Genomic DNA, 26262 nt, shown 5'->3' with positions numbered 1-26262 from the left:
AGGAAAAACCATCTATTATAAACGAAGTGTCTTTTTTTCTTTTTAGTGCAAAAAAAAGTAAAGGTACATTTTGGAAAAGTGTCAGTTGTGAGTGTGAGTGTCTTTAAAAATGAGTGCAATTAGTGTCTTCGATTTCCCACATCAAGTCCATCTGCTGTAATTGCATTCATTGTGCATTACAAATAATAGCAGTTGAGCTACAAAGGCACAAAACCTTCACATGTAATTGCAGCTAAAAAAAACTTTCAGATGATGCCAAGATCTAAAAATTAACTTTTGAAATGTCGTCCCTTGTTTATGTAATTTTGACCTCCTCACACCAGGGATAGTAGGAATATATATAAGATGACTTACACACTTCCTTGGACAAATAGACTAATGACTTCTAGAATCTAGTTATATAAGCTGTGTGATGTACAAAACTTCTCAGATACATGCAGGCTTACCACTTCCGATTTCTGCAGTCGAAGCCAATGACACCATGCTCATCTGGATGCCACTTAACTCCTGGGGGGCAGATTCAGACAAATCAGAATTGGCAGAATTTTAAAGTAATAAAATAACATTGCTTCACAGAGAGCAAACACAAGCACACTGACAATTTATATTTAACATGTAACAGTAATCAAAATATAAGTTCTTCATCTGTCAAGCCCTTCAGTAAGACACAGCATACTACATTGTTCCAGTTACAGATCATAACATTTAGTGCATTGTGTAATAAGCTACATATTGGGAGGTTTGTTAAATACGGTGTTCACCTTGCATGAATCTACATAAAAGGCTGATAATGCACTATATTTTTAAAGCCACCAGATTTGTGAGGAGAAAAAAACAAAGCTCTCCCACTATCAAATTTAGCCTGTGGGTGAATTTCTCTGAGCCACTGAGTGCTACTGTTGCCAAAAAACTATTAAAAAGACATTACAAGCCGCATTGTTGCAGTGGGCAACATGTTCCCTCGTTATGATGAACACACTCAGTGTGGCTTATCTCAGTCCCACATTAACCATCCTGATGCAGTAGACTCACGAGGCTCATCAAATCTGGTTTAATCTAAGGATAAAAACACTCACCACAAAATAGCTGTTGAGACCTATTTATTTAAAGTTTAAAAGCTGCAGTGCTTGAAAAACCAATGACACTAAAAGACTGGACATCTCTGCAAAAACTGAAAGCTCTAAAAGGTGTGAATTAATTAAATTTTAATTTGATATTTGTGAAGATATGAAAAGACATGAAAAACACACAGATGTTTGGCCATGAACAACAGCCACACACTAATATATTTGTCTTCTCAGTTAGTTTCTGTAACAGAAACCAAAAACACAACAATTTCTTGTCTTTTCATATTTAAGAAGATCCAGAAAAAAATGAACAATCAGGCTGAAAATATAAAAGTTAATATCTGTTTATGTAAATTTCTTTCCTCATTTAGAGCATTATTGTGGAGTGAGTAATAAAAACATGAATACATATATTAGCAAAAAACTGATGAGAAACATTTGGCCTTTATAGATTTCCCATTATACATTAATCACATAAAGCCTACATCTGTTAACAATCTCAAAAGCCATTTCTCATCACTGCAACTTCTCTACAGTGAACAGGCTGCCTGTTTTACATCAGCGTAACCGTCTGGATAACATCGTCTGGATCTAAGAGATGTTACTGAGTGTGGCTGCAGACCAACACTGGCAAATTCAGATTAATTGCAGTCTGTATATATGCATCCTCTCTGATGGTCTGTAAAATTACAACATTAGCCAAATTACCCCTTTAGTAATTCAAAATCATTTGTTCTGATCAGTTTTTTTTCCACTGACAGTTGAGAGCTCCCATGGGATGCTCTCTCTCTCTCTCTCTCTCTCTCTCTCACACACACACACACACACACACACACACACACACACACACACACACACACACACACACACACACACACACTCACACACACACACCCATGCAGACTGACAGACAGATTGGCAGCACTCACCAGGGTACTGTCTGAAGAAACCTTTGGCACTCCCAAAGTACTGCCAGATAAGTGTTGGATCTCTTTCAAAATTATCTACAAACACTTTATTCAGGGCCTCAGACCAGTAAACCCCGTTCACTATATCAGGATCTGTAAATGGCGGCCACAGGGACACACACACAGGCATGGTGAAAGAAAGGAGAAAAAGAGAGAAAAGTAAATTAAATTGTGATAATGGTAACCATTCTGGTCACCATTACCGAGTGCATGGTTGACCTTTGTCCCTTATTGACCCCCCTGAAAGAGATACAATGCCTGTGACTAAATCATCCCTTTCCTTCCTCCTGCTGGGTGACCCTCCTTTTGTGCTGTAAACAAAGAGTTATGGGGAGTCCATTAATGCTGAACAAAAGCCACACAGGCAATACACGGGAAGAGGTGAGAACAAGAAGCGACAGAGCAGCTACCATATGAGCAGCATCTTTCCAGAGCGGACTGCTGCTGCTTTCTTGTTATGTCTGGGCTCATATCGATCACCTATCTCCACTTCGCCCAGCCTGTCACACTGATACAGCTTCAGCTACCATTTCTCACTTTCACCACTTACTTTCCTCCCTCCCTCTCTCCTCCCCATTCATCAGCTTCCTGTAGGTGAATATCACTCACATAATCCTGAATTTAAGGCGGCTGCAGGCAACAGGAATACACACCTTTGTTGTACATGTTGGTGGGCACCTGGACAACACTGAGGCTGAGGTTGACTGAGAGGTTATTGAAATGGTAATTGGGCTCCAGGATGAACTCTCCTCCTAGCTCCACATTATTGCCCTCCTCATCCACTTCATTGATCAGCACAGCATTGAAGTATTCATACTGCAAAAAGAGCAGACACAACAGATATTAGACATACAGATATGTTAACCAAAGCCTGCAAAAACAAAGACAGAACAGTTACAGCACACACAAGACAATAATAACAATATTTATGTTCATATTTAAAATATGTAGTGGGGGAAATAATTATTTTATCCAATGCTGAATTTGTAAGTTTGTTCACAAAGTAATGAAGAGTCTATAAGTTTTATGGTAGTTTCATTTTAATCAAGAGAGACAGAAAATCAACCACAAATCCAGAAAAAATACATTGTATAAAAGTTAGAATTTGATTTGCATGTCATTTAGTTAAATACGTACCTGATCCCCGTCAAGTCAATTAGAAATTTGGCTGACACAGATTAGCTATTTGCCCATGTGGCACACAGATTACAATCAACCAATTACAGATACACCTGATCTCAACTCATTATGTATATAAAGCAAACTTGTCCACAGAATTTCAACCTCTCGACCAATATGGGCAAGACCAAAGAGCTGTCAAAGGATGTCAGAGACAAGCTTGTAGACCTCTACAAACTAGCTACAAGACCATGAGCAAAAAACTTGGTGAGAAGGTGACAGCGGCTGGTGTGATTATTTAGAAATGGAAAAGATCTAAAATGACCATAAATCGCCTTCTGTCTTGTGCTCCATGTAAGATTTTGCCTCATGGGGTGAGGATGATCATGAGAAAGATGGTGGATCAGCCCAAACTACAAGGAGCTCGTTAATGACCTGAAGGTAAATGAGACCGCATTTACCAAGAACACAATTGCTAGCACACTAGGAAGTAATAGATCAAAATCTTGCATCACCTGTAAGGTTTTCCTGCTCAAAAAAAAAAATGTTCAGGCCCATATTAAGTTTACCAGTGGACACTTAATTTGTTCAGGGAAGACTTGGGAGAAAGAGCTATGATCAGATTCAGCTTAATTCAGTTCAGTTTTATGTATACAGCGCCAAATCACAACAACAGTCACCTCAAGACACTTTATAATGTAAGGTGAAAATGCTGCAATAGAAAACAGAAAATCCCAACAATCATATAACACCCAATGAGCAAGTGCTTTGGTGACAGCGGGAAGGAAAAACTCCCTTTTAACAGTAAGAAACCTCCAGCAGAACCAGGCTCAGGCCATCTGCTGTGACCAGTTGGGGGTGAGGGGAGGCAGACAAGACAAAAGACATTCTGTAGAAGAGAACCAGAGTTTAATAATAACTACTGACTAAACGCAAAAAGGTGTATATACACAGGATTCAGGGTCACCTGATCCAGCCCTAACTATATGCTTTAGCAAAAAGGAAAGTTTTAAGCCTAATATTAAAATTAGAGAGGGTGTCTGTGTCCTGAATCCAAACTGAAAGATGATTCTATAGAAGAGGGGCCTGAAAACTGAAGGCTCTCCCTCCCATTCTACTTTTAAAGATTCTAGGAAGAACAAGTAAGCCTGCAGTGTGAGAGCGGAGTGCTCTAATGGGAGAATATGGTACCATAAGGTCATTAAGATAAGATGGGGCCTGATTATTTAAGACCTTGTATGTGAGGAGCAGGATTTTGAATTCTGGATTTAACAGGAAGCCAATGAAGGGAAGCCAATACAGGAGAAATCTGCTCTCTCTTTCTAGTCCCTGTCAGCACTCTTGCTGCAGCATTTTGGATTAATTGAAGGCTTTTCCAGGGGTTTTTAGGACATCCTGATAATAATGAATTACAGTAGTCCAGCCTAGAAGTAATAAATGCATGAACTAGTTTTTCAGCGTCACTCTGAGACAGGATATTTCTAATTTTAGAGATGTTGCGCAAATGGAAGAAAGCAGTCCTACATATTTGTTTCATATGTACATTGAAGGACATATCCTGGTCAAGAATGACTCCAAGATTCCTCACAGTGTTACTGGAGGCCAGTGTTATGCCATCCAGAGTAAGAATCTGATGAAATCCAAATCTAGCTCTTTGGCATCAACTCAACCTGCCATGTTTGGAGGAAAGAGAAATGCTTTGGATCTATTTTCTGCTAAGGGTACCAAACTGACGGGCCAACGGATAATATCTTGAATGAGAACCTCCTTCTTTTAGCCAAAACACTGAATCATGGATGGGTCTTCCAGCATCTTATCCAGAAAAATTAGGCATCTTAGACCCTAAACCCCAACCAAAATGACCTTTTCAAATGTTAACACTCATGTGTGCTCTGTCTACATCTGCAGGTTCCAAACCATGAAATCAAAAGAAAAATTAAACAATGGACACAAATGGCATCAAAAACAGATCTTTCTAAAGCAGATTACAGTTAGCACAGTTGTTGTTTTTTTCTTTATATATATTTCTCAGTTTGTCGGAAAAAAAATTGGCACTGGATGTGCAAACAAGGACTATGAGTAGAAAGTGAAACCCAACAATTTTTCTGTCCTGTCCTTCACTGCCTGCTGCTGCAGTAGAAAGACTACCTCATCCCGTGTGAGCGGCCTCTCTGTGGCCTCTAGTCCTCATTGTCTGCACTAAGAAAGAGAGCGTGAGAGATGTGGGAGGCAGGGAGGGAGGTGAGATGGGTGATGGACTCTCAACCATCCCTCCTAGGAAGAGGGGGAGCAAGCGGGCATCGCCATCAAGCAGCCTCTGACAGCTCATACCACGCCTGAGCAGCTCTCTGACGAGCTGTGGTGGTGGTGGGGCGGGAGGAGGCGGGGCGGCTGTGGAGGAGGAGAGAAACGTGCACCCTCAGCAGAATTGAGTGCTGTAGAGAGGCACGTTAACCACCAGGGTTATTACTGTAGAGCAGGCCATGGGACACTGCAGCTCTCCGAGACGGCCCGCTGACTCTTACACCACTGCAGTTAGCTATAGGCCTTACTGCAGAGATCTGCCCTCCATTACAAACAGCTAGGCCTTACTGTATAAGCAGGCTCGACAGCTGCAGCTATCAGGTCTCACTAAACTTTGCTGGATTTAACAGCCCTTAATCTTCATACTACTCTTATCATATTGAAGTTAAAACTTGTTAGTTTTAAAGCTTTTGCTTTGTGTGATGTGATGAGTCAGATTGTTCATGGGGGAAGTGCTGCTTAAAACATGAAGTTAAAGTGTCATCAGTGAAACACTGTGATGAATTCATTTATAGAAAGTATTTATAGTATAGCATCTTTAAAGATAAACATCACAAAATGGTTCACAATGAAATGTCAGAACAGAAAAACAAAAGTATTACTAGAGAATTAGCATAATTGTATATGAGTGTGATTATACAAACTTAAATCTTTGTGGTGTCTATAAAGACCTTTGTTGTTGTTGTTGTTTAAATGAAGTGATTCAGATTCAAACAGGGTTTTCTAAACCAATGTTAAAACATCTGAAGTAGAAATAAAGGAATTCTCACAAAGCCTTCAAAGTATTTTTAAAAACATGCACAAAGTCAGACTTTATGTTGTTTCAATGTTTAGAGAAATTTAGAGCCTGTATGAAACAATTTTATTGATGTGTCTTGTTATGCATTTATATTAGGAGACAGAATAATTCTAAAGGAATGATCTTATGAACAACAACTTTATATTGCTCATATTTTAATATTTAATACTTTCTTTTAGGCCTACTGAAAGGAACACTGACAACCCCCCAAAAAAGAAACTAAATAAAGCTCTACTGTACCAATGTTTCGTTTACCATCAGACCGGATCTGCACACCCTTGAATTGCAGACTACACTCAGGTCAGCACAAAACATCCTAGTGTCCTGAGACAAAGCAGCTGAGATAAGAGCAGCCAGCTTATCTCATTGTGGTCAGTGAAATGGTGCGTGAAAAATGTGTGGTGTCAGAGGAGGCGAGGTTGGCTGAATGATGCCAAGAGGAGTACTATAATGACATCACATCATTACCGCAGGTGGATATTGAATTTTCCTTATTATTTTTTATGGCCTTTAAGCTGAAATGGCTGTGTGATAGGCCTGTGTGATAACTGTCAAGGGCTTGGATGAGAACTGTTGTTATCTAAGAGTGTGCAACAATTTATGTGTACCAATGCAGCCACGGGAGGATCACGAAAAACTGAAAAATAAAAAACAAAAAAATAAAATAAGATCTTTAGATATTTCATGAAATAATGTTTTTGACAAAAATATAAAGAATGTAATATTTGTGTTTCTATGAAGGGACTCATAAATACATAAATGCATAAAAAATATAGTTTGGTTTGTGGATTATTGCTTTGAGTCTGATAAATCTTCACATTTCCTACAGATCTTATTTCTTAAATATAAAATAGAGGAGGTTGGGGGTATTTAAGTATAAGCCAAACAGTTTCAAATAGGTTAAAGACAAAAATGCTTCTTCTTTATTTCACTGGTCATATATTTCTTTTAAGGTAGCATCTCTCCCTCTTGTCCCTCTTGTTCTGTGGATGTGAACAGCAAAGAAATGGACAGGAGAACAAGGTGACAGAATGTATTCATATGATGTAAATGCTTCTATTAACTGTAAAGTGCTCCAGTTATTTCAGTGTTTTGTTGCTCGAGTGGTTTTCCAATCTACAGCCATGGAAGTGAAACAATGCGCCACGCAAAAGAGTTTCATTTATCTCTGTCCAGTGGACGGAGAGAGAGCGAGGGAGAGCGGTAACAAACACCAGAAATACTGCATTCCCTCTGCAGAGACCAGGGAAGCTCTCAGCGCGCACTGGAAATCCGCAATGTGAGCCGCTAAATAATGTCCCCAACAAATCCGAGCGCATGAGCAGATCCTGTGAAGTATAATTAAATTTAGAATGACTTGTCTCCTTCCCCTTTTCTTTCTGGTTAACCTACAGACCGCCCTCTAATAGACTACCTTACCTGAGGGGGAAAATTGGTGGTACTACAAAATATAATACCATGCACAACAACCCGAAGCCCATAATTGTGTTTGCAGAGGGTGAGATAGATCTTAATCGTCACTGTGTTCTAGTTAGTGTTAATCATAGTATGTAAAAGCTTAAAGGCTCCGCAGCACAGATGAACCGCGATTAGCCATTAAAAAAAACAAAAAAAAAAACAGGGTTATGAGTTATGGCAGTACTGGCGCCGCAGCCTTCACTGTGTGAGGCTTGACTTATCCAAGAAACATTATGTATCAAACCGCTGGCAGGACGTCAGAGTGAAGGGCGCAGCCAACGCAATTAAAGACTTTTAGGGCCTATTACCCTTCTCTCACCTTGCAGGCGCTCCTCCCCTCACCAACTAAAAGATGATTCATCGTGATCTATGACAGTGACACGCCACTTAAAAAAAATCACTTCTTTCCTTTTCTTTTCTTTTGCAGCCTCACCTGCAGGTCGGGATTTTCCTCATGCTGATGGTGCGCTTCTTCGGCCGCCTCCACGAGTCGCTGAGAGGAGAGAAGTGTTGGTTAATAAGAGCAAAACTTTTTTTTTAAAAAAATGCATGTTTAAAATATACAAACTCTTCTGTTCATACATGGTGACTGTACAGAAACTGTTAAGACACTGCGTAAAACTTGGCGTAGCTTCGAGACTTCCACAAATTTCCCCCGAGGCGTTAACACTCTGCTGCTTTTTTTTTTCTGTTTCTCAGACTTGCTGTTTGGACATTGCTCTGCTCCTCGATTATTTCCAAAGCGCAACGAATGACATTTCACCAAAGAGGAACGTGATCAAGGACCGTAGCACTGCTTTAAATTAAATCTTAGAATGAAATCGGCAGCATGTGAAGATTTCTGTCAGCGCTCTCCAGAACTTACGAAAATGATATGTTCTCAAAATTCAGTCGATTAATTCTTGACTGTCCTCGCAGCATTTTAAAGGGGAAAATGTACATAAAATATAGGCAACTGCTGCAGAGAGCAGGAGCGGAATGATTGATGGAGGCAGGTTGGAACGGGATTTTGATGTCGTTCACCAAAGCAGAGCTAACTTCTGGAATAGATTGATTCAGAGAAATATGCTTGACTCCGGCTTCCCGGGAAACCGCAGGTAAGCAGGTAATTAACATCTGTCACGCGTGTCAAAACAAACTGCTATATAAACACAACTGGGGCTTTTTCCGCCGACTCCTGAGGATAAATTCAATTGACCCCAAAGCGAGTTCTAGTGGTGTCAGCAGTTGTCGAATAAAAGCAGCAGGAAATAGGTTAAATCTATTTTATTTTACTTTTTTTATTTTTTTATTTTTTGTGGTAGGCTTGTGTATGAATGTCTTTTTTTCACCCTTAACACTTGAGAACAGCGTCGATTTTCAATTTGTAGCAAAGCGACGACGCAGTCAGACTGAGATAAACCTGAGACTGATTTTGTTTTTGCACATGTCCGTTTATTTATATATATAATGTGTATTATTCAGCCGCACTTCAAACTGAATCCAGCCGTTTTTTATTAAATTAAATCTGTGTATCCGGTGTCATTTGTGGCCCGAGTTGCCATGAATTATCGCGCACATGGGACAAGGCGCAGGGAGATAAACGTTATCATTTCCCAGCAGTCCGTGCGAGGCGTAGCATTAAAATGGTTACAAGCTCCTGTGCGCTGAGGTCGCAGACAGGCTGCTGCTGTGAGGCTTGACTTCACCTCAGGCCCAGACTGTAACAGACTACATTCACGACTACACTTCAGATCCACTTAATCTCTCAAAGTTTCTCAGATCGGTGACTACTCTTTTTATTTTCTTCCTGGTATTCACGAACCTACGTATTATTGTTACCAAATAAAAAAAATGCACATAAAAAAGCAAAGCCAGCAAAAGTCATTGTGGTCACTGTTACTGAGGATAACCCCTGCAAATTTTCATACTCCCATTATGAGAAACAAAATAAGCATAAATTGTTGACTTGATCAGACTCCAGACTGTCTTTCAAAGCTAAACTCTCATTGACACAGTTAGAGCTGCTTTTAATTGTCAGGTGCGTCAGAAAACATTGAACATTGAAGCTCAAGTTAAGTAAATGAGAAGGGAAGAATTAAAAAAAAAACCAAAAAAACCCCACGTTATTTCAGCAAAAAAAAAGGAAAGGAAAAAGACTCCCCTTTTTCTGATTTCGCTCCTAACCCATACATGTCCTTACCCTAACAAATTGAAATGAATAAATTGTGCCATAAATGTATTTTTCTGATAAATAAAAATTCAGTAACATGGCCTACCCTTGTTGCTTCGGCTTTTCTCCGGAACATTTCCTCCATCTTCACAGCCAAGTTCTTGACCACTTTCATACCATCAATCTCTTCCACTCTGACTGACTTTTCAAATTCTTTATATTTCTGAAAATAACCAGAAGAATCATAAAGTGTGGCGCTGACAGGGGCAACAGCTGTGTGTCCTGTAATATGGAGAGCATAGTTTAAACATAATGAGATCTCAAGACTGATTAACCCATTCCTTAGATCTTACTCAGCATGACAGGGAAGAAACAGATAATTAACATCTTCTGTGTGTATATTTGTATGCATATTTAAGCCTTATTGTTTCACTGTATCCACTATAGAAATGAGTAAATTGTTAAACAAGGTTTAAAAGCTTTCACAGGTTGGCTGACGGGCTGCGTGCAGCTAGTCTCAGGTGAACATAAAATCCATGCTGGGACACAGAATGACTGATGGTCTTTATCTGGTCTCAGTTACTGGCTGCACATGCCGCATCTTCCTCGCTGATTGGCTGGAGAAGGCCATGTTGGGTGGCCGGGGAGGGGGTGGAGCTGGATCTGAAGGCTATGCATGGTAAGAGGGTAATTGAAATGGAGTCAAAGCACAGAAGAAAGATAATAACGTGTCAAGCTTGGGCGACTCTGGGTAATGAACTACACCTCACATAATGCTGATTCTGCTGGATGCACAGGACCTCCAGTGATACAGAACAAAGCCCGTCACAGCTCGAAGGAATATAGCATTACATAATCCCACACCTGCCTGCCACACACACACACACACATACACATGCCAAGTAAAAACAAAAGGCTTGATCCTCCCACACTCTCCAGTCAGCCACTTCATGCACACATCCAGTAATCTTATCTAAAAATAAACACAAGCCACTAAAGGCTCGTAGCACGTCCAACATTACATGTTATGGGGACAGGATATACAAAAAACACACACAAACCAGTACATGAGGCGACAAATTACCTACTGAAAGGAAGAGTGTGGACTTGCACTGGAGCAGAACAGTTCATTTCACGCCTGTCCTCCTCGCCCCAGCACCCTGAGTCCCCAGTCCCACCCCAGACCCCCACCTTCCTACCTCCCACCCCTCCAAGTCATCAAGTGGAGGTTAAGCCCCATCCATCAAAAACACTCATCACTATTATTGATTAGAGTAATGACCAATGCTTGAGTGCTGGGAGCCGGAAGAGCCAGTCTTTTCCCCCTTTTTTGTGAAATCGGGTAAATCACCATAAAAAGCATCTAATGATCAGCCTTAATGACCAGCCCCTAACGACCCGTCAGTTCCCTCACAGCTCACTGCTTTGTGCTGACTGGTTCAGTACAGCTCTCTCCAGATATGCCTCCATGAACAGCAACATAAGCAAAGTGCTTACATACAGACAAAGAAAAAAAAGTATATTTGCAGGGCATCATGAAAAAGTCTTTTTTGTTCCAATTTGATAAAAAAAAAAAATAGAATGGGAGCTTTATATACAGCTGTGTTTCACTTTCAACCACACATCTGAGCTTAAATTCAAAAGAAGTCACCTCAGAACAAGAAGATCCTAGGCTGGGACCCTGAAGACGTCTTCTAATTGCAGTTTGAACACTCTCTCCATGCTTGCGTGGACTTCCTCTGGGAAGTCCGCCTTCTTCCCACCCTCCAAGACAGGCGGGATTCTTAATCCTGCTGCTGCCCTTGACTGAGGTGGTGCCCTCAGAGCTGGAGTTGACACCTGGACGTGGCGCTGTGATTGCCCACAGCTCCTAAAATAGCAATGTGGATAAATGCAGAGTATTAGCAAGAGTCATGCATAGATTCATGTACTTAACAAGAGGAAAGTAAAGGTTATAAACAGCAGACAGGGAAGATGACAGTGTTCTGACAAGAAAAATAGAAACACTGTAATACAGTCCTCTATGGCAGTTTTGTAATTAAAGCCTCATATAAATTTAAAGATTTCGCTATTTCTATTGCCACACATATGAAAGGATAACTTGAATATGACACCACCACAAAGAACAGCTCCACGATACAGTGAAAAAAGAACCTGAATATTTAACTGTAGCTATACAGCACTGACGAGCTCCTGCACTGCACCGCATTACATCACACTTAAGTGAGAAGGTCGGGAGAAGGAGTATGCACACTCAAAAACTTACTCAATAAAAGTTGCTTTTCAGTTTAGAGACACGCGACATGCTTACAGCATTCATCTATTCAAGCTAAGCTGAAATTGCTTGTACAACCTTTCAACATACAAAGTTTTTTTTAAAACTTTTTTCACTTCAAAATTAGATGATTCAGCAGTTTGAGGTTAGACTAAATACGTGGGAGAATCTACAAGATTTCCAGAGACACAGCCACTAAAACACAGAATGTCCACTTTGACTTGTTAGCAGCAATAAAACATTTAACCTCATGAAACACATATTAAAGCTGACGAAGTGACTGCATGTTATTTTCCCAAACGTTGGGATTCATAACCATCATCCTAACATTCATGCAGGGTCTTTACCTTACATCATAAAGCACTTGGTGACTGTTGTAATTTGGTGCCTTATAAATACAATTGAAAAACCCTCACTTGGGTTACTGCAAATAATTTGGTGTTTTTTTCTTTTAAATCTTTTTACCTGAACCCTGTAAAAAAATAATAATTTGAAGTCTTTGCACACGGTGCTATAAGCCTGTACAGCTATCCTGTATTCATGCACAGCTCCTACAGCTGTTTGCTTTGCAGTCCCTGGTTTGGTCACTTTTAAGGGAAACCTGCAGTTTACCATTCATCCCGAATGAACACTGACCACCTTTTTACACCTCAGGCCTGTGACTACAGCGCACACCTCTGCCATCATGTGGTCAGAAAGTTAAATCTACTGCATTGGATCGTCGCTCATTCTCCCGAGGTTTCACTTGTTCATCTTGTCACTCCCCTACACCCTCTATCAAACTCCACCACACTTATTTAATTTGTCCCCTTGTCACAATCATATCCAGAGGTTGAAACTCTTGACTCCAGAGAGTTAACTGGAGACATGAGATGAGAGAGGAATCAGAGCCATGGTTAATGGGCCGTATCATGAACAAATACACACACACAAACACACACACACACACACACAAATGTGTGCATGCGGGCAAAAACACATGCACACACATATACACAGAGTGCTCTACCAAGCACACCTGAGTCTCCTCCAGAATAACGCATCAGCATTCAGCTGAGACACGGAAATGTCTCTGCAGTCATTAGATAGCACTACAGCATACAATGGATGTAACTGCATGGCATTCAGACAAAGGAAAAATCCATCCATGTTAAAAAAGAACATAAAGGAAATCTACCTTTTGCAGTAGCTGGGAACCAGAATATTTAGCAGATATTGATTTAATTTCTCCCCCAAATGCAGAGGCCCAAAGCTTTACGCTGAGAAAAAAGACAGAAAACGACATGGCAATTTATCCAACAGTTCCCTACATAAAAGAGAAGAAGTAAAATTTAACAAGAAAAGACAAAAGAGTAGAGAGTACTTTGAGTATTTAAAATATGAAATCCTTTTGATCTATCATTTTTAAGCTTCCTTTATGAAATGATCAGTGAGATTATTGAAGATTATCATAAACCTTCACTTTCCTGATAAAAGTTTATAATCTGATGATCTAAACTACAGTTATTGAACCTTCTTCTATTAAACTGTAAATAACATCTACGTGGCATCAAAATTTTGCACTGTGAATATTAAATTAACATAATTTCAGCTGATAAACTTGCCTATTTATTCCTAAATGGGAAGTAGATTTATTTAATGATATGCTAATTTTAAAAAGCCCATGAAACACTGAATACATGTTTCAAAAATAATGTGTTGCGGGTCAACTGTCTCCATGTGCAAAACAAACTTTGGTAAAAAGATAATCCTTCTAGCGCTTCCCAAATGGTTTCTCAAATATCCAAAGGGGGAGATTTTTATTTTCCTTTGCACAGTTTTTATTTGTTTTCAAAATCTGTCCAATTCACATCAAATTGCACCTTAAATGAACTTGCTAGGAGAAAAAAAATATTTTACAGTCTTTGATTTAGACATATTCAGAACAAATGAAGCTTGGTAAAAACGTATTTAATTAAATTATACAGCATTGAAATAGGTGTCTACAATCTGCTACAAATAGGCCTACAAATAGATATAACAAAGAAAATGTAAATCACTTGCAGTTAAACAGTTATGTGGGCATTAAATTACTTGATTACACTTGTATAGGACTGGGTGGTGATTTAAGCTATAACACTTCACACTTATGTGTGTTATTATAATGAAGACTGTGTCTTCTTTATTGCAACTCTTAAAAAATAAAATGATAAAAATTTCCCTGTAAGAAAAAGATGCTGTAGTCCATCATATTAAAATGTCTTGTTTTATGAAAAATGAATAGGAGCTTCATGCTTACATTTATATAGTATATAAATGTAATAACAGCAAATGCAGGTATAAGTGTGGATAAACAGGTAGCATTCACTGCAAAGAAGGTTTAGGTCTACTTTTGCAGTTTAGCTTCCAGATATATCTAAATTCCTCAACCTTATTTTAATTTTTACAACATTTTTTGACATACATCCAAGAGACAAGCGGCATTTTATGAGATGCAAAATACGTTTGTTACTAGATACATTCATTTAAATCTAGAAGATAATGCATGATTTGAAACGCGGACGTTGTGGTAGTTTAATCATCTGTAAGTCAGAATTTGACACGTTCAATGGGAATCAAAGTTGCACAGCAGTTTCTCACTCACACTGACAGAGGGATCCCTTGCTGGGACCCTACCACCTCTACCACATTCAAGCCGACGAAGATCCAGAGCAGAAGAAAGCTGGTGCTGCACACGTGGGAGAACAGGATCCTCCAGTTTCCCTCCATCTCCAACTCTTTTTATAAAATGTGGGTACAGTAAAATCCAGTCCCGGCACCGTGCTGGACCGCTCGACCCCGGTGCACCTTCTCAAACCCGCGCTTCTGCCAGCACGTATCCTACTGTACACGGCTGTATGGACGAGAGAGAGAGAGAGAGAGAGAGAGAGAGAGAGAGAAAGAGAGAGAGTATTACGCTCCAGCTTGTCTCTCCAACCTCTCTGCTCCATTGCCTTATCTGAAAATGGGGGGAAAGCCCTTACTTGGCTCTCCGGTGCAGAAATCGCGATTTCTGTGTGTGAGAAAGCCTGAAAAGCTCGGAAAGGCAGGAGATCACTTATATCTAGCAAGACTTCATGCGTTTTCATTTCCATCTCAGCAGAGCAGCACACAGGTGTATGAGACTCTGAGCTGCAGAAGGGGGGAAGCACAGTGATGTACTTCTGTACTTGTCTTCTGTCAGGTCGAAGGAAACTGGCACTGAATTGTCCTAAAGTTGTAGCATTAACGCTGACGCAGCAGTATAACTGTACACGGCCGCTGGACCGTGCTGCCTCCAGTGTCCAATCTTCTGCCGGTATAAAGGTAATCAGGTGGTGCAAAACGTACTTTCTTTTTTTAAACACATATAACTGGTTAAATATGAATTCTGCTTGGCGTTTGAAGGGGGCATTGTTCACATAAATTGTGGCTCTGCGGGTAATAATGAGACTGCAGATGTGATGAAAGCTTCCGCACTGGCAGCACAACAAAGGAAGAAGAAAACATTCAGTTATTTGGTTTAGCGAAGATGCGGGTAGTCAACCAGAATGAAAGAGAAGAAACACTAATGGGTAACCGTGGAGGGGGAAAAAGAAGCTCGTCTATGATTGGATGAAATCCTGCCGAATGAATCAATCATGGTCACTCAGTGGCAACTTTATTTTAAAAACGTCAATCCCGCGATTTATTTGGGGAGTTGTGAATAAGCTCATCTCTTGTGGAAACGGTGAAGGTGCAACTAAATGGCTTGCAATAAAAGTGTTGGATTGTGCGCAGTTTTCACTCTCTGGTATTCAGTCAGGCCGAAAGATGTCCCCATCGTCCTGCACCTTAAAGGCTGATTAGGAGGCGATAATGATGTCAAGGCAGCAGGCGAGTTGATGCAGCACGCCTCCCCTCCACCATCCCCCCCTCCGGTGCCACCATCACCTCACCGGGAATCCTGTTTCGACTTGAAGCTTTTATTAGTTTAGTAATTGCATCGTACATCAAAGTTGTGAGGAGCCTCTGCTGCCTGCGACGTGTCGATAAGGCGCCCGCATGTTGGATGACGGACAGTATCATCCAATGTCTTCTCTCTGACCGCCCGCTCTGTTCAGCGGCTCCCAGAAAGCTTTAATTAAGTAAATAAAAGCAACTCGCTCTTATTATCCTTAAGGTCCTTTGCTTTTATCGAGCCAGTTCAAGACGCTTACTGTAGCTGGAGGTGTGCTGTCCTTGTGCAAGCAGTGGCATCGTCTGAGGTTTTCCTGTATTAGGATACAGAGTTCATTGACTAAATTTCTTATGATCTCCACCCACAGAGTGCAGCTTGGGTATATTTCAATATATCTTGTTCTAGTCGCTGCAGTGTTTTATGTAAAGCAGCCTATAGAGAACCTGAGTTATTCCAGCGTCTCTTTTTAAGCATAAAATTTATTTACTGATCTGTTTCCTTCAGTACTTTTTACTGCCCCTATCAGCTGAAAGTAGAGTCTGATTAGCTTAAGTCATAATTCAGCTAATCAGGTGCTGAGTTTGATTTACAGCAGCATGAGATAAAATATGATCAATTGAGGTTTGTCTAAGCAACTCTGGTTTATAGTGTATCAGAAAAAAACGTGATTCTAGGGGAAAGCAATCTATTTCCTTGATCATTCTCTGATCCCTGACACTTTTCCTCCTGAACTCCAGCTTGATTGCTTTTACTTCCAGCCTCCATTGGTCCTCATGGACCCTCTGGTCCCACCCCAGAAAACGTTCCCCAAAAGACAGACTTCCAAGCAGTAAAAAGTAGTCAAGGTGTAGTCATAATATTATTGTGAGGGGGGATGGATTTGGTCCATGCCCTTTGACCTCTATTGTCATGCTATGGATCTATGTTGCCTGATATCTGAACAAGTTGCCTAAATGCAGGCTTGTTTTTTTGTTGTTGTTGTTGTTGTTGTTTTCAAAACAGACTTAGTTTAGTTTAGTTTTGAATGGCTTGAACTTGATTCTTCTGTAGTTGAAAAGAACCTGAAGTATTTGTGCTTTGTTGACCTCTTGGATTTCTGTCTGGGCTCTTCTGAAGTCTGTTCATTTACTGTCCAGCCTTGACCTAAAGGTATACCTGAGACTACATGCTTGTTAGGGCAGTTGGTGTTCATATGCATTACTTTAGGTAGGTGTGTAAATGTTGAACTGGGCTGAATGATAATCATTAAGAAAGTAATGGTTGAGACACCTTCATGAATGGGAAAAACAGAGGGCTGCAAACACTGAATACACTCAAGAACAAAAAGGCCAGGTTAGACTTTGTAAAAAACAAACAAACAAACAAACATCTAAAATAATCCTCAAGTCCACAATTCTGTTTGGAGATATGATACCATGTTTGACTGGCACCAGAAAAATGGGAAGAGAAAATTAAGGAGAAGGAGAGAATCAGCTATCTAAAGCATGCCAAATAGCTGATGAACATGATGGAGACCATGTTATCACACAGGCATGTATGGCTACCAGTGGAACCAAGCTATTAGTGTTTGTTGATGATGTGACTTGAGATACAAGTACAGAGGCTGAAGTGTACACTCTGTTTAGATTCAGCCAAATAATGTTAAACAGACCAGACAGCACTTGGATAGTGAGTTTCTTAAGACAAAAAAATGGGATGTTCTTTATTAGCAAAGTAAGGCACCTGATCTCAGCTGCTTGTTATCTCGGATAACAAGCAGCAACTAAACATGGCTGCAGTAAAGATCTGGCAAAGCATCTCAAGAGAGGAAACACAGCAACTGACATCAAAGTATTAAAATCAAATATTACAAATATTATCTTTGAAATTAAGTTAGATCATCAAATTACCGTTGTGCCTCTGAAAATGAACATACAGTAAATGGTTAACTGAAAGCAATGTGAGTATCTGTATTTACTGTCCTCAACTAAAGTAAATATTTCCAAATTTATTTCACAGAATTTATATATTATATATTGTACATTGTTTTGTTAAACACAGATCTACCAACCAAAGTCATGTTATACCATGCATAAATACAATATTACATGCAAGATAAATAACAGCTGTTAATTTTACTGTGTGCATACTTTATTAGCAGGGTAACAATAGCATCTAGGTAAAAACAGAAAAGTCAGAAAAGTCAAACAAGGGCACTGAAGGAACATGGAGTGAGGAGTAGTGACACAGTAACACACAACTGCACAAAGTGCTCTCTAGTTACATAAGTAAGATTAGTACAATAGCTTTCCTAAGAGCTGTCAACAACATCACGGTCTTTATGAGCAGATAGTTTTGCCCAGGAGATGTTCTGGATGTGTTCAAATCTGTCAAAAATATTTTGGGAAAGTAATTTGGAAAAACAACATTTCAATATCAAAGTGCTTTCAGTGATCTGAAAACAGTTTTAACATTCTCATAAAGGTATGAAAAGTAAAGTTTTCCTGGATGAGACAATTTCCAAGAATTCAAGTAAATGTTAACCGACAACAGTAAGGCCTCTGATAGTGGGATGGGCTTCTTTTTTTTACCATTTAGGTAAGATATTGTTTCAAAATGAAAGAGAAGTCTATCATCTGAATAAAAAAAAGAAAAAAAATCTTTTCATCAGTGCTCTGGAACCCACGACCCAAACAGTTGTAATCTGTGTCTTGACTTGATTGAAAATAAGCCTCTTAAAGGGTTAAACATCGGACACCTCTTGGCATGTTCTCTTGATAATCTTGAGGATTAACCTCACCTTGCAACCCCAGCAGCTGCGGATAACTTAATTCAGGCCACTTCCAATGGTCATTCAGTCTTATGTATTCAGTAAAGACCATGACTGAGTGAACTGCTCTGGCTTGCTGTGCCATATGTTATTTCATCATCAAAAATCGGTTATGTTTTTTTCTTTACTTTTTAATTACTGCTGTGAATTTGTGTAACACATTAATTAGTAATCCAGCTAGCTGTGAAATAGTAATATAATAGTAATATTACACTTGTAACGTGTTGTTATAAATAAATATAGATCAAATAAAAATATTTACTTTTACTTGATGATTAGGTTCAATCCTAATCTTTGCACTTGTTAAAGTGTTTTCATCTTTTTGTTGTTGTTTGTCTGAGTTCTGGTTTTAGGTGGAACTTTAATACAGAGTTATTAATAGCACATCACCGTAATCCTGAGTCCAAACAGCCCGTTACATGAGTTTGTAGCTAAAACGTACCCGGTTACTTCATCGCTTGTTTAATTGAATCTCTCTTTAAGAACTAGTCTTAAGCCAGCCTTCAGAAAAAACTTTGTTGCACACAGAGAGACAAAATTGTTCACATCAAACTAATTCCACATAATATAATTAATGCAATGATATATTTACCATTGTCATTATCCTACATAACAAGCACTTCATGGCTTTGTCACCCTGAAGTAAATATTTTATTCATATAGACTATAAAAATACTCAATATATATGTTTTGCTTTCTGACAGAAATCTGTTATTAGTAATATAGTTTCAAAATTAAGTTTGTTGAAGACATTTGAATGCCCACATTCAAGATAAAAATATTTTAAATCCTCGGACCATTTTGTATAACCCTTCCTTCCCCAATTCACTCAAATCCTAAAGTTAAAACTACTCCTGAAGAAAAAAGGATAATTTAATCACATTTGACCTAATTTTTTACACTATTATTGCAATTTTATTGATCTGAAAAATAATTTCCAAGAAAGATGATCATGTTTGTTACGCTGCTGTATTCAAAATTAGCAACTTAGAGAGTTTAATTATGCCTATGCTTTTTCTATACAGAGCAGTACCACTAAAAGATGCAGATTTGAAAAAGTTACAGTTTGATTTTTTTATATAGAAGCCCTCATCTAATTGTGTCATAATTATCATAATTCTAGCTTTATGTCAATCACTAATCAATGTCTCACTTGCAGTTTAAACTCAGCAAATGTTCTGTTTATGAGGGTGGGGAAACCTGCAGTCAGCTGAGACTAAAGGAGTCACTAGGATGAGTGAGAAAATGTTTCTCCCACAGAAAACGCAACGTCTAGATGAACAGAATCAACTTTTTGGGGCACTCAGTCTTAATTACAGTAGTTAGCACATGTTGTGAAACACCTCTCTCTAAGCATTTCACAGACAACTAAATCAGCAGTCTGTTTTCTCATCTGTGAGGGGGAGCAGTCACAAATAATTTTATATATCATAAAAATTATTGTATTTTTATTTTTGTTGTATTGTCTTGTTTTTCTTCTGTACTTGCTCAGTGTGTTGAGCCCAGCAACAAGCACTGCCTGTTTAAATCCTTTTACAATTAAGAAAAGGGTGGGGGATCAAGGACCATCATTTTGGAGGAATTACTCTTTGGTAAGTCCAGATCTGGAGGATTTATTCTTAGACTCGAGTCGTCTAATCTCCACTGTCACACTCGAGTAGTGAGATATTGAACTCTGAGGAGCTCCAGGGAAGAAAAGACGACCATACCACTTTTTTAAATATAGTTTTGCATCCATGCAGCACTCTGGATCTCTGCAAAATGCTTCTTTTTACCTGGATCCGCAGGGGGAACCCCCTCTTCCACGGGCTGGCTTCATCATTCTGTCCATCATTATGGCCATTTTCACTGGTCCAGCCATCATCCTCAATGCTACAGTGATTATTGTGTCCCTCATGTACAAGCAGCTGAGGCAGCCGCTCAACTATGCTCTAATGAACATGGCTGTGGCTGATCTGGGCACAGCCATGACCGGAGGAGTGCTTTCTGTGGTCAACAACGCCCAAGGGTACTTTTCCCTGGGCAGAACAGGCTGTGTGATAGAAGGTTTTGCTGTGTCCTTGTTTGGTAAGTTCAAAGAAGACCACATGGAGTACAGTGTCATTAAAAGTACTTTCACCTCCACTAGCGTCTGTGAAAGTTTCGAATTTTATTTTATTTACTTATTTATTTATTTATTTTAGGTATCACATCTCTGTCCACCGTTGCTCTGATCGCAGTGGAGAGGATGTTTGTGGTGTGTAAGCCACTGGGACAAATTACCTTCCAAAAGAAGCATGCAGTTGGAGGTGTTATATTATCTTGGCTGTGGTCCCTGACATGGAACCTGCCTCCATTGTTTGGATGGGGAAGGTATGAGTTGGAGGGTGTTGGGACATCCTGTGCGCCAGACTGGCACAACAGAGACCCTCAAAATGTCTCCTACATCATAGCTTACTTTGCGGTGTGCTTTGCTGTTCCTTTTGCCATCATCCTGGTATCCTACACCAAGCTAATGTGGACATTACACCAGGTGAGCTATTATAGATCAGCGTTGAAAAAATAACACGCATACTTTTAAGTTATGGTGTTAAAGTCAACTGCGGGACAAAATTTGTTGCGAAATGGAAGTATGTGTTTGAATTTACATTATAACTCTGATCACTAGTAAAATCTCTTATTTTTAAATTTCTTTCATATTTAACTGACAGCTTTGGGCTACACATACTATTCACAATAAACACAATATACTATAAGAAGTGTGTATACTTTATGATACAGTGTTTTATTTTTCTGTTTTTTACAGGTTAAATCAGTTCTTACCAGCTTTTTTAAAATTCTAATCCTGTTCAGTAAAGTGTTTAGTGTCTAGTTGGGGCTTCTTGTCACTTTTCAGTTCAGTCTTGAATCTTACTGCAGAGATGTTTCCTCTCTAAATGTCTTTAGTGACCCTATCAGTAACACACCATTTTACAGGTATCAAAGATGGCTTGTGTGGAAGGTGGCGCAGTGGCTAAAGGGGAGATGAAGGTGGCGTCTATGGTGATCCTGATGGTCCTGACATTTCTGATCAGCTGGATGCCGTATGCCACCCTGGCCATGCTTGTGGTGTACAACCCAGATGTGAAGATTCATCCTCTGGTGGGCACAGTGCCTGTTTATCTGGCCAAGAGCAGCACTGTGTACAATCCCATCATCTATATCTACCTCAATAAGCAGGTAATAATTGTATTCAGCCAAATATGGTAAATATATTGAGGGGAACTAGTGAATCAACTCTTTTCGTCACATGAGCACCACCCAGTGGGGACAAAATGTATTACACAGCTATTCAGGAAATACAAGAATAAATACAACATTGTTTCTGTTGGTATTATATAACTTACAGATTAGATATATTTTACGTTGAATATTCCAGTTTTAATGAGAAAATTTTTAATTTGTCTACAGTAAATAAACCATTTCACCTCAGTTTAAAACGAGCAAAGGGTTTAGAGTCTATTTTTGTTTGTTTTTAATTTTACAGTTACCTTCACATATGATCAATTCTCCCATAAAGCCAGTAAAATATATTTTCTTTAAACACAAGACACGCAGGAGGGGTTATAGTTACAGACATGTATGTTTTTCTTAAATGCATATTTCTCTGCTTACAAAAGCCTTATGACATGTTTATTCTCTCTTTTTAAAGCATATGTGTAGGGTCGGCAATGAGTTACATTTTGAAAGTTATTTTTATTTTGTCACATTTTAATATCACTGTTAGAGTGTTTGTTTTGTTGTATATGATATAACCTATAATCTAAAAGCTTATTTAATGTACGTAGTTTCTACTGTATATGTTGATAAATCAGAAATGTTATTATTGACTTACAATAATAGACTGTAATATATGTTTCCTTTAGTTCCATAAATACGCTGTACCCTTCCTGATGTGCGGGAAAGAGCCACGGGAGGATGATGAGGCATCGGAGGCAACAACAACTGTGGAGATAAACAAAGTGTCTCCTTCCTGAAATATGCAAATGCAACAGCTACCCTCAAACATGCTTGTAAAAATTCATTTTGCAGACCTCTTCTGTCACATTACACAAACGTCAGTGAAGTTATGTGTTTGAATGTGTGTTTTTATTTGCAAGGCGACAATCACAGCAACTGTCTGCTAAAAAGTGTAGAATGCAAAGAGATTAGAACAGCATTTCAGCATAAGTTTATTCAATGATGATCAATAGAAAATAAAATATCAGTATCGATTCAAAGAAAATCAAGGCCAAAATAAAATAAAAAAAATACAAAAAATGTATTGATACAAAACCTAGAGGGTTATAGTAAAGCATTTGCTACTAAGAGAAAAGATGTTTACTCAATAAAAACATTAAGGAGCAGATATCAAGACTTTCAAGTAGAGAACATTACCATGGGTCTTTCCATATTGTACATATATTACATTATCTTCTATTTTAATACAGCTTTCTGAACATTAATAGTAGTAATAGTAATTATAATCATAACAAGATGAAGAAAACTAATAGAAACGTTCAAATCAACATGTGTTTCTCTGTAAACTGGTACTTGATCATTTTATTTTATTTTTTCTCCTACCTGCAAAACAGAGGAACAGTGCACCTTGAAAATATTTTTTAATACTCTTTCATTCCCAGCATTATGAGGTGAGGTGTAAATGACAAATATAGATTCCACTAAACCATACACACAGTCACAAAAAGTACAAAATTGTCTCACCTTAATACACAAATCTGTTTAGAAAAAGGAGAAACAAAAAGCACTATACAGTTACTTGTGCAAAGACAAACAGCTATGTGCTAATATTTAAATACCATTGGTAGACTGAACCAAATCATTATATTCTTTTTTTCTTTTTTCAGGAATCCCTGACATGAGGTAAAAGTAAGTTCTTTTAATCTTTAGTTTAACACAACTTTTAAAAGTGTTTACAAAATAATGCATATCTTCAGTTCATCAGTACTGTAATTGCTACGAATAGTACAATGTGCCTTTTATGTGCATTGGTCCTTTTATATGACAGTTATCAACAAAAGGACTACAACACTTTTTTTTTTTTTACTCACAAACAATTCAAAGAGCCCTTTCAATGTGCACACAAAATGGAAAACCTACATTTTCATGACAGTATTCGGTTGAATTAGAGTACAGTATGCACTCGCCTACAACAGCAGGTCACATTAACCCTTAAACGCTCTATGGTAACGCCTGAAATAGCCCACCTCAATTTATTTCGTCCAGTATCTTTATGCGAAAGAAAAATGGATGATGAATGATTAAAAGATATTTTGTTGCCTTGCGTTTTTAAACTTGTGGGCTCCAGCTACTCCTTTATTTTAACGTACCCAGCGTGGGGTTTGCCATTCATTTTCATACAGTCACACTAAAATCCACGTTCAGCCCTAGTTAATCTCAACGAATCCACTGTGGGACACTGGGACAAACAGATAAGCTGTGACAATGATATGTCTTCACCAATGCCTAACGAGGTATACTATACGCAGGAACCAGGCAGGCTGAGAGAGAAAGGTCGGGGGTGTGGGGGTTAGTATTGCTTTGCCTCTCTGCAGCATCCTGACACCAGGACACCCTCAGTACTTTCACCTAGAACACATGTTGGGGCTGTTTCCGGCCTTTGGATGTGTGCATGTGTCTTCTGCCACCTAAGCCCTCTCCACATACACCATGAAGGCTAAGATGTGATAGCAAAGATTCGGTACAAAGGTCTAACGAAACCCTGCCATGACCAACAAAGAGTGAAATTCCCAGCATGAGCTTTGAAAGTGTTAATTTATCCCTGTTATTACCATCTATCAGTTTTCGTTCTTTCAGCAGCAAAAAGGCATTTCAGTAGGGGCTGACAAAAACCTAGGTTTGACTCCGAAGCCAACTAAAAAAAGCAGCATTGTTAATGCACTATGCATTTTAAAATACTGTGCACAAAATATGCAAACAAATGTGTTCGTCACATCTGTGAGAAATTTCAGCACTGGATCCTTGAGGCTTGCCTTCTAAAAATGCTCCATTGTCGGTTTGATGAAGTAACAAGTGTACTCCTATGCTAAGAAATCAAAGCATATCTTGTGCGGTAGTGTCGCCACATAAGCAGAACCTCTAAAGAATGCTGTTGTCATAGGCAAAATAAAAGGTGCATATTCGCAAAAAAAAAAAAAGGCAAATAAATATCCGAACGGTTTACCTAATAAAATAATGCAAGTCTGCTTTTATAGTATAACATGAGTCACAAGGGTCCATATTGCTGATCTTTTAAATGATACATAATTACAAAATATAGAATATCTCTTTACAAAGTTTCTTTTGTTATATAATACAATTTACAGCATATCAACTATGAAATATTAATCAGGCTATTCTAAAGTGTTAAAATAACCTGCCTGCTAGTGCATTTATCACAAATGCTTTAGTTGCTTCAAAAGTACATAAGTTGAATGATGCTATAAGTAGGACTGTTAGTTCCTGCATAATCTGGTGCAACTCAGCTCTCTATCTCACTATTTCACTCAGCTCTAGCGATCTTTAAACGATCTGCGCTAACGACGAAGGGATCGAGTTATTCTAAAAACTATGTGAGGAGATATGCCTTTCTATGCTTGCATTGAAAACTTGCATGATATGCCAAACCTTAAAAAAGTGACTGAGGTAATGACATCGAACATCTGATTGTCATCACCCTTAGAGACCCACCCTCTAGAGCATCTCACACCTTTGCCAGTTGGTCCATCTCTTTCACTGGCATCAGCGTTATTGTCTTTGACTGGCTGCAGGCAGAACCTGTATATTACCATCAGGTCAAAGCCTTTGGAAGGAAGATCCAGTCTGTCCCTCTGTGCTCAGCAGGAATGGTAACTGGCTCTGTGCTGTGACCTCCACGGCTGGCAGGTGGAGAACAATTAAACGAACAGGACTTGTGTGTCTCTCATCCCTATGCCTTTTCTCTTCACTTTAAAGGCACTTCTTTGGGTCAGAGCCAACAGATGCATTTCTTTTAAATTTTCGCAAATCTATAAGGGTCCTAATGTGCAGAATCCTCCAGCCTCTGCTATAAAGTTGTGATGCAGATCATCTCGTCTGCCAGGTCCTCCTCGTATGGACCTCTGGGTTCTGTCTCTGGCTCTTCATCGCTGTAGCTGGCTGCGGTGTCCGGCAGTTCATAATCCCTTGGAGTCAGAAGGGGAAACACATTTACCCCATTGATACCCGGGGACATTCCTCCATTCAGCAGGTGGCTGGCTGCACTCTCCATCTCATCTATCGTCATCTCACATGCATCTGCTATCTCGTGCTTTGTGGCAGCGACAAACTTGGGATCCTTGGCATATCTCCCAAGTCCTTCTGATATCAAAACCTGTT

General features: G+C 39.1%; 3 protein-coding genes across 13 annotated transcripts in view; 1 reads left to right on the top strand and 2 right to left on the bottom strand.

Moving 5' to 3' along the window:
- LOC134627710 (voltage-dependent calcium channel subunit alpha-2/delta-3-like) overlaps window positions 1-15259 on the bottom strand; it is a 36529-nt gene extending 21270 nt beyond the window's left edge. For both annotated transcript variants that reach the window (XM_063474057.2, XM_063474058.2), the window contains exons 1-9: window positions 15145-15259; window positions 14766-15014; window positions 13320-13401; window positions 11519-11737; window positions 9974-10090; window positions 8149-8208; window positions 2689-2851; window positions 1997-2128; window positions 447-507 (exon numbers count right to left, since the gene is read on the bottom strand). In XM_063474057.2, the coding sequence (XP_063330127.1) occupies window positions 447-507; window positions 1997-2128; window positions 2689-2851; window positions 8149-8208; window positions 9974-10090; window positions 11519-11737; window positions 13320-13401; window positions 14766-14890 (959 nt within the window). In that variant the 5' untranslated portion in view covers window positions 14891-15014; window positions 15145-15259. The remainder of the gene's footprint in view (window positions 1-446; window positions 508-1996; window positions 2129-2688; window positions 2852-8148; window positions 8209-9973; window positions 10091-11518; window positions 11738-13319; window positions 13402-14765; window positions 15015-15144) is intronic.
- A 5365-nt stretch (window positions 15260-20624) lies between these two features.
- Window positions 20625-22883, top strand: LOC134627711 (parapinopsin-like). The gene is made up of 4 exons (XM_063474059.2): window positions 20625-20955; window positions 21072-21400; window positions 21844-22086; window positions 22773-22883. The coding sequence occupies exons 1-4, from the start codon at window positions 20625-20627 to the stop codon at window positions 22881-22883; spliced, it is 1014 nt and encodes a 337-aa protein (XP_063330129.2).
- A 178-nt stretch (window positions 22884-23061) lies between these two features.
- Window positions 23062-26262, bottom strand: part of cacna1da (calcium channel, voltage-dependent, L type, alpha 1D subunit, a) — a 66725-nt gene continuing 63524 nt past the window's right edge. For all 10 annotated transcript variants that reach the window (XM_063474046.1, XM_063474047.1, XM_063474052.1 and 7 more), the window contains one exon: window positions 23062-26257. In XM_063474046.1, the coding sequence (XP_063330116.1) occupies window positions 25952-26257 (306 nt within the window). In that variant the 3' untranslated portion in view covers window positions 23062-25951. The remainder of the gene's footprint in view (window positions 26258-26262) is intronic.

The sequence above is a fragment of the Pelmatolapia mariae genome, linkage group LG5, assembly GCF_036321145.2.
Source record: "Pelmatolapia mariae isolate MD_Pm_ZW linkage group LG5, Pm_UMD_F_2, whole genome shotgun sequence".
In the NCBI taxonomy this organism is placed as follows: Eukaryota; Metazoa; Chordata; class Actinopteri; order Cichliformes; family Cichlidae; genus Pelmatolapia; species Pelmatolapia mariae.
This window is presented reverse-complemented; position numbering and strand designations above follow the sequence as displayed.

Coding starts and splice junctions, on each gene's coding strand:
- LOC134627711 (XM_063474059.2), top strand. CDS start 20,625: ATGCAGCACTCTGGATCTCTGCAAAATGCTTCTTTTTACCTGGATCCG. Junction 20,956..21,071: donor TTTTGCTGTGTCCTTGTTTG/GTAAGTTCAAAG, acceptor TATTTATTTTAG/GTATCACATCTCTGTCCACC. Junction 22,087..22,772: donor ATATCTACCTCAATAAGCAG/GTAATAATTGTA, acceptor TGTTTCCTTTAG/TTCCATAAATACGCTGTACC.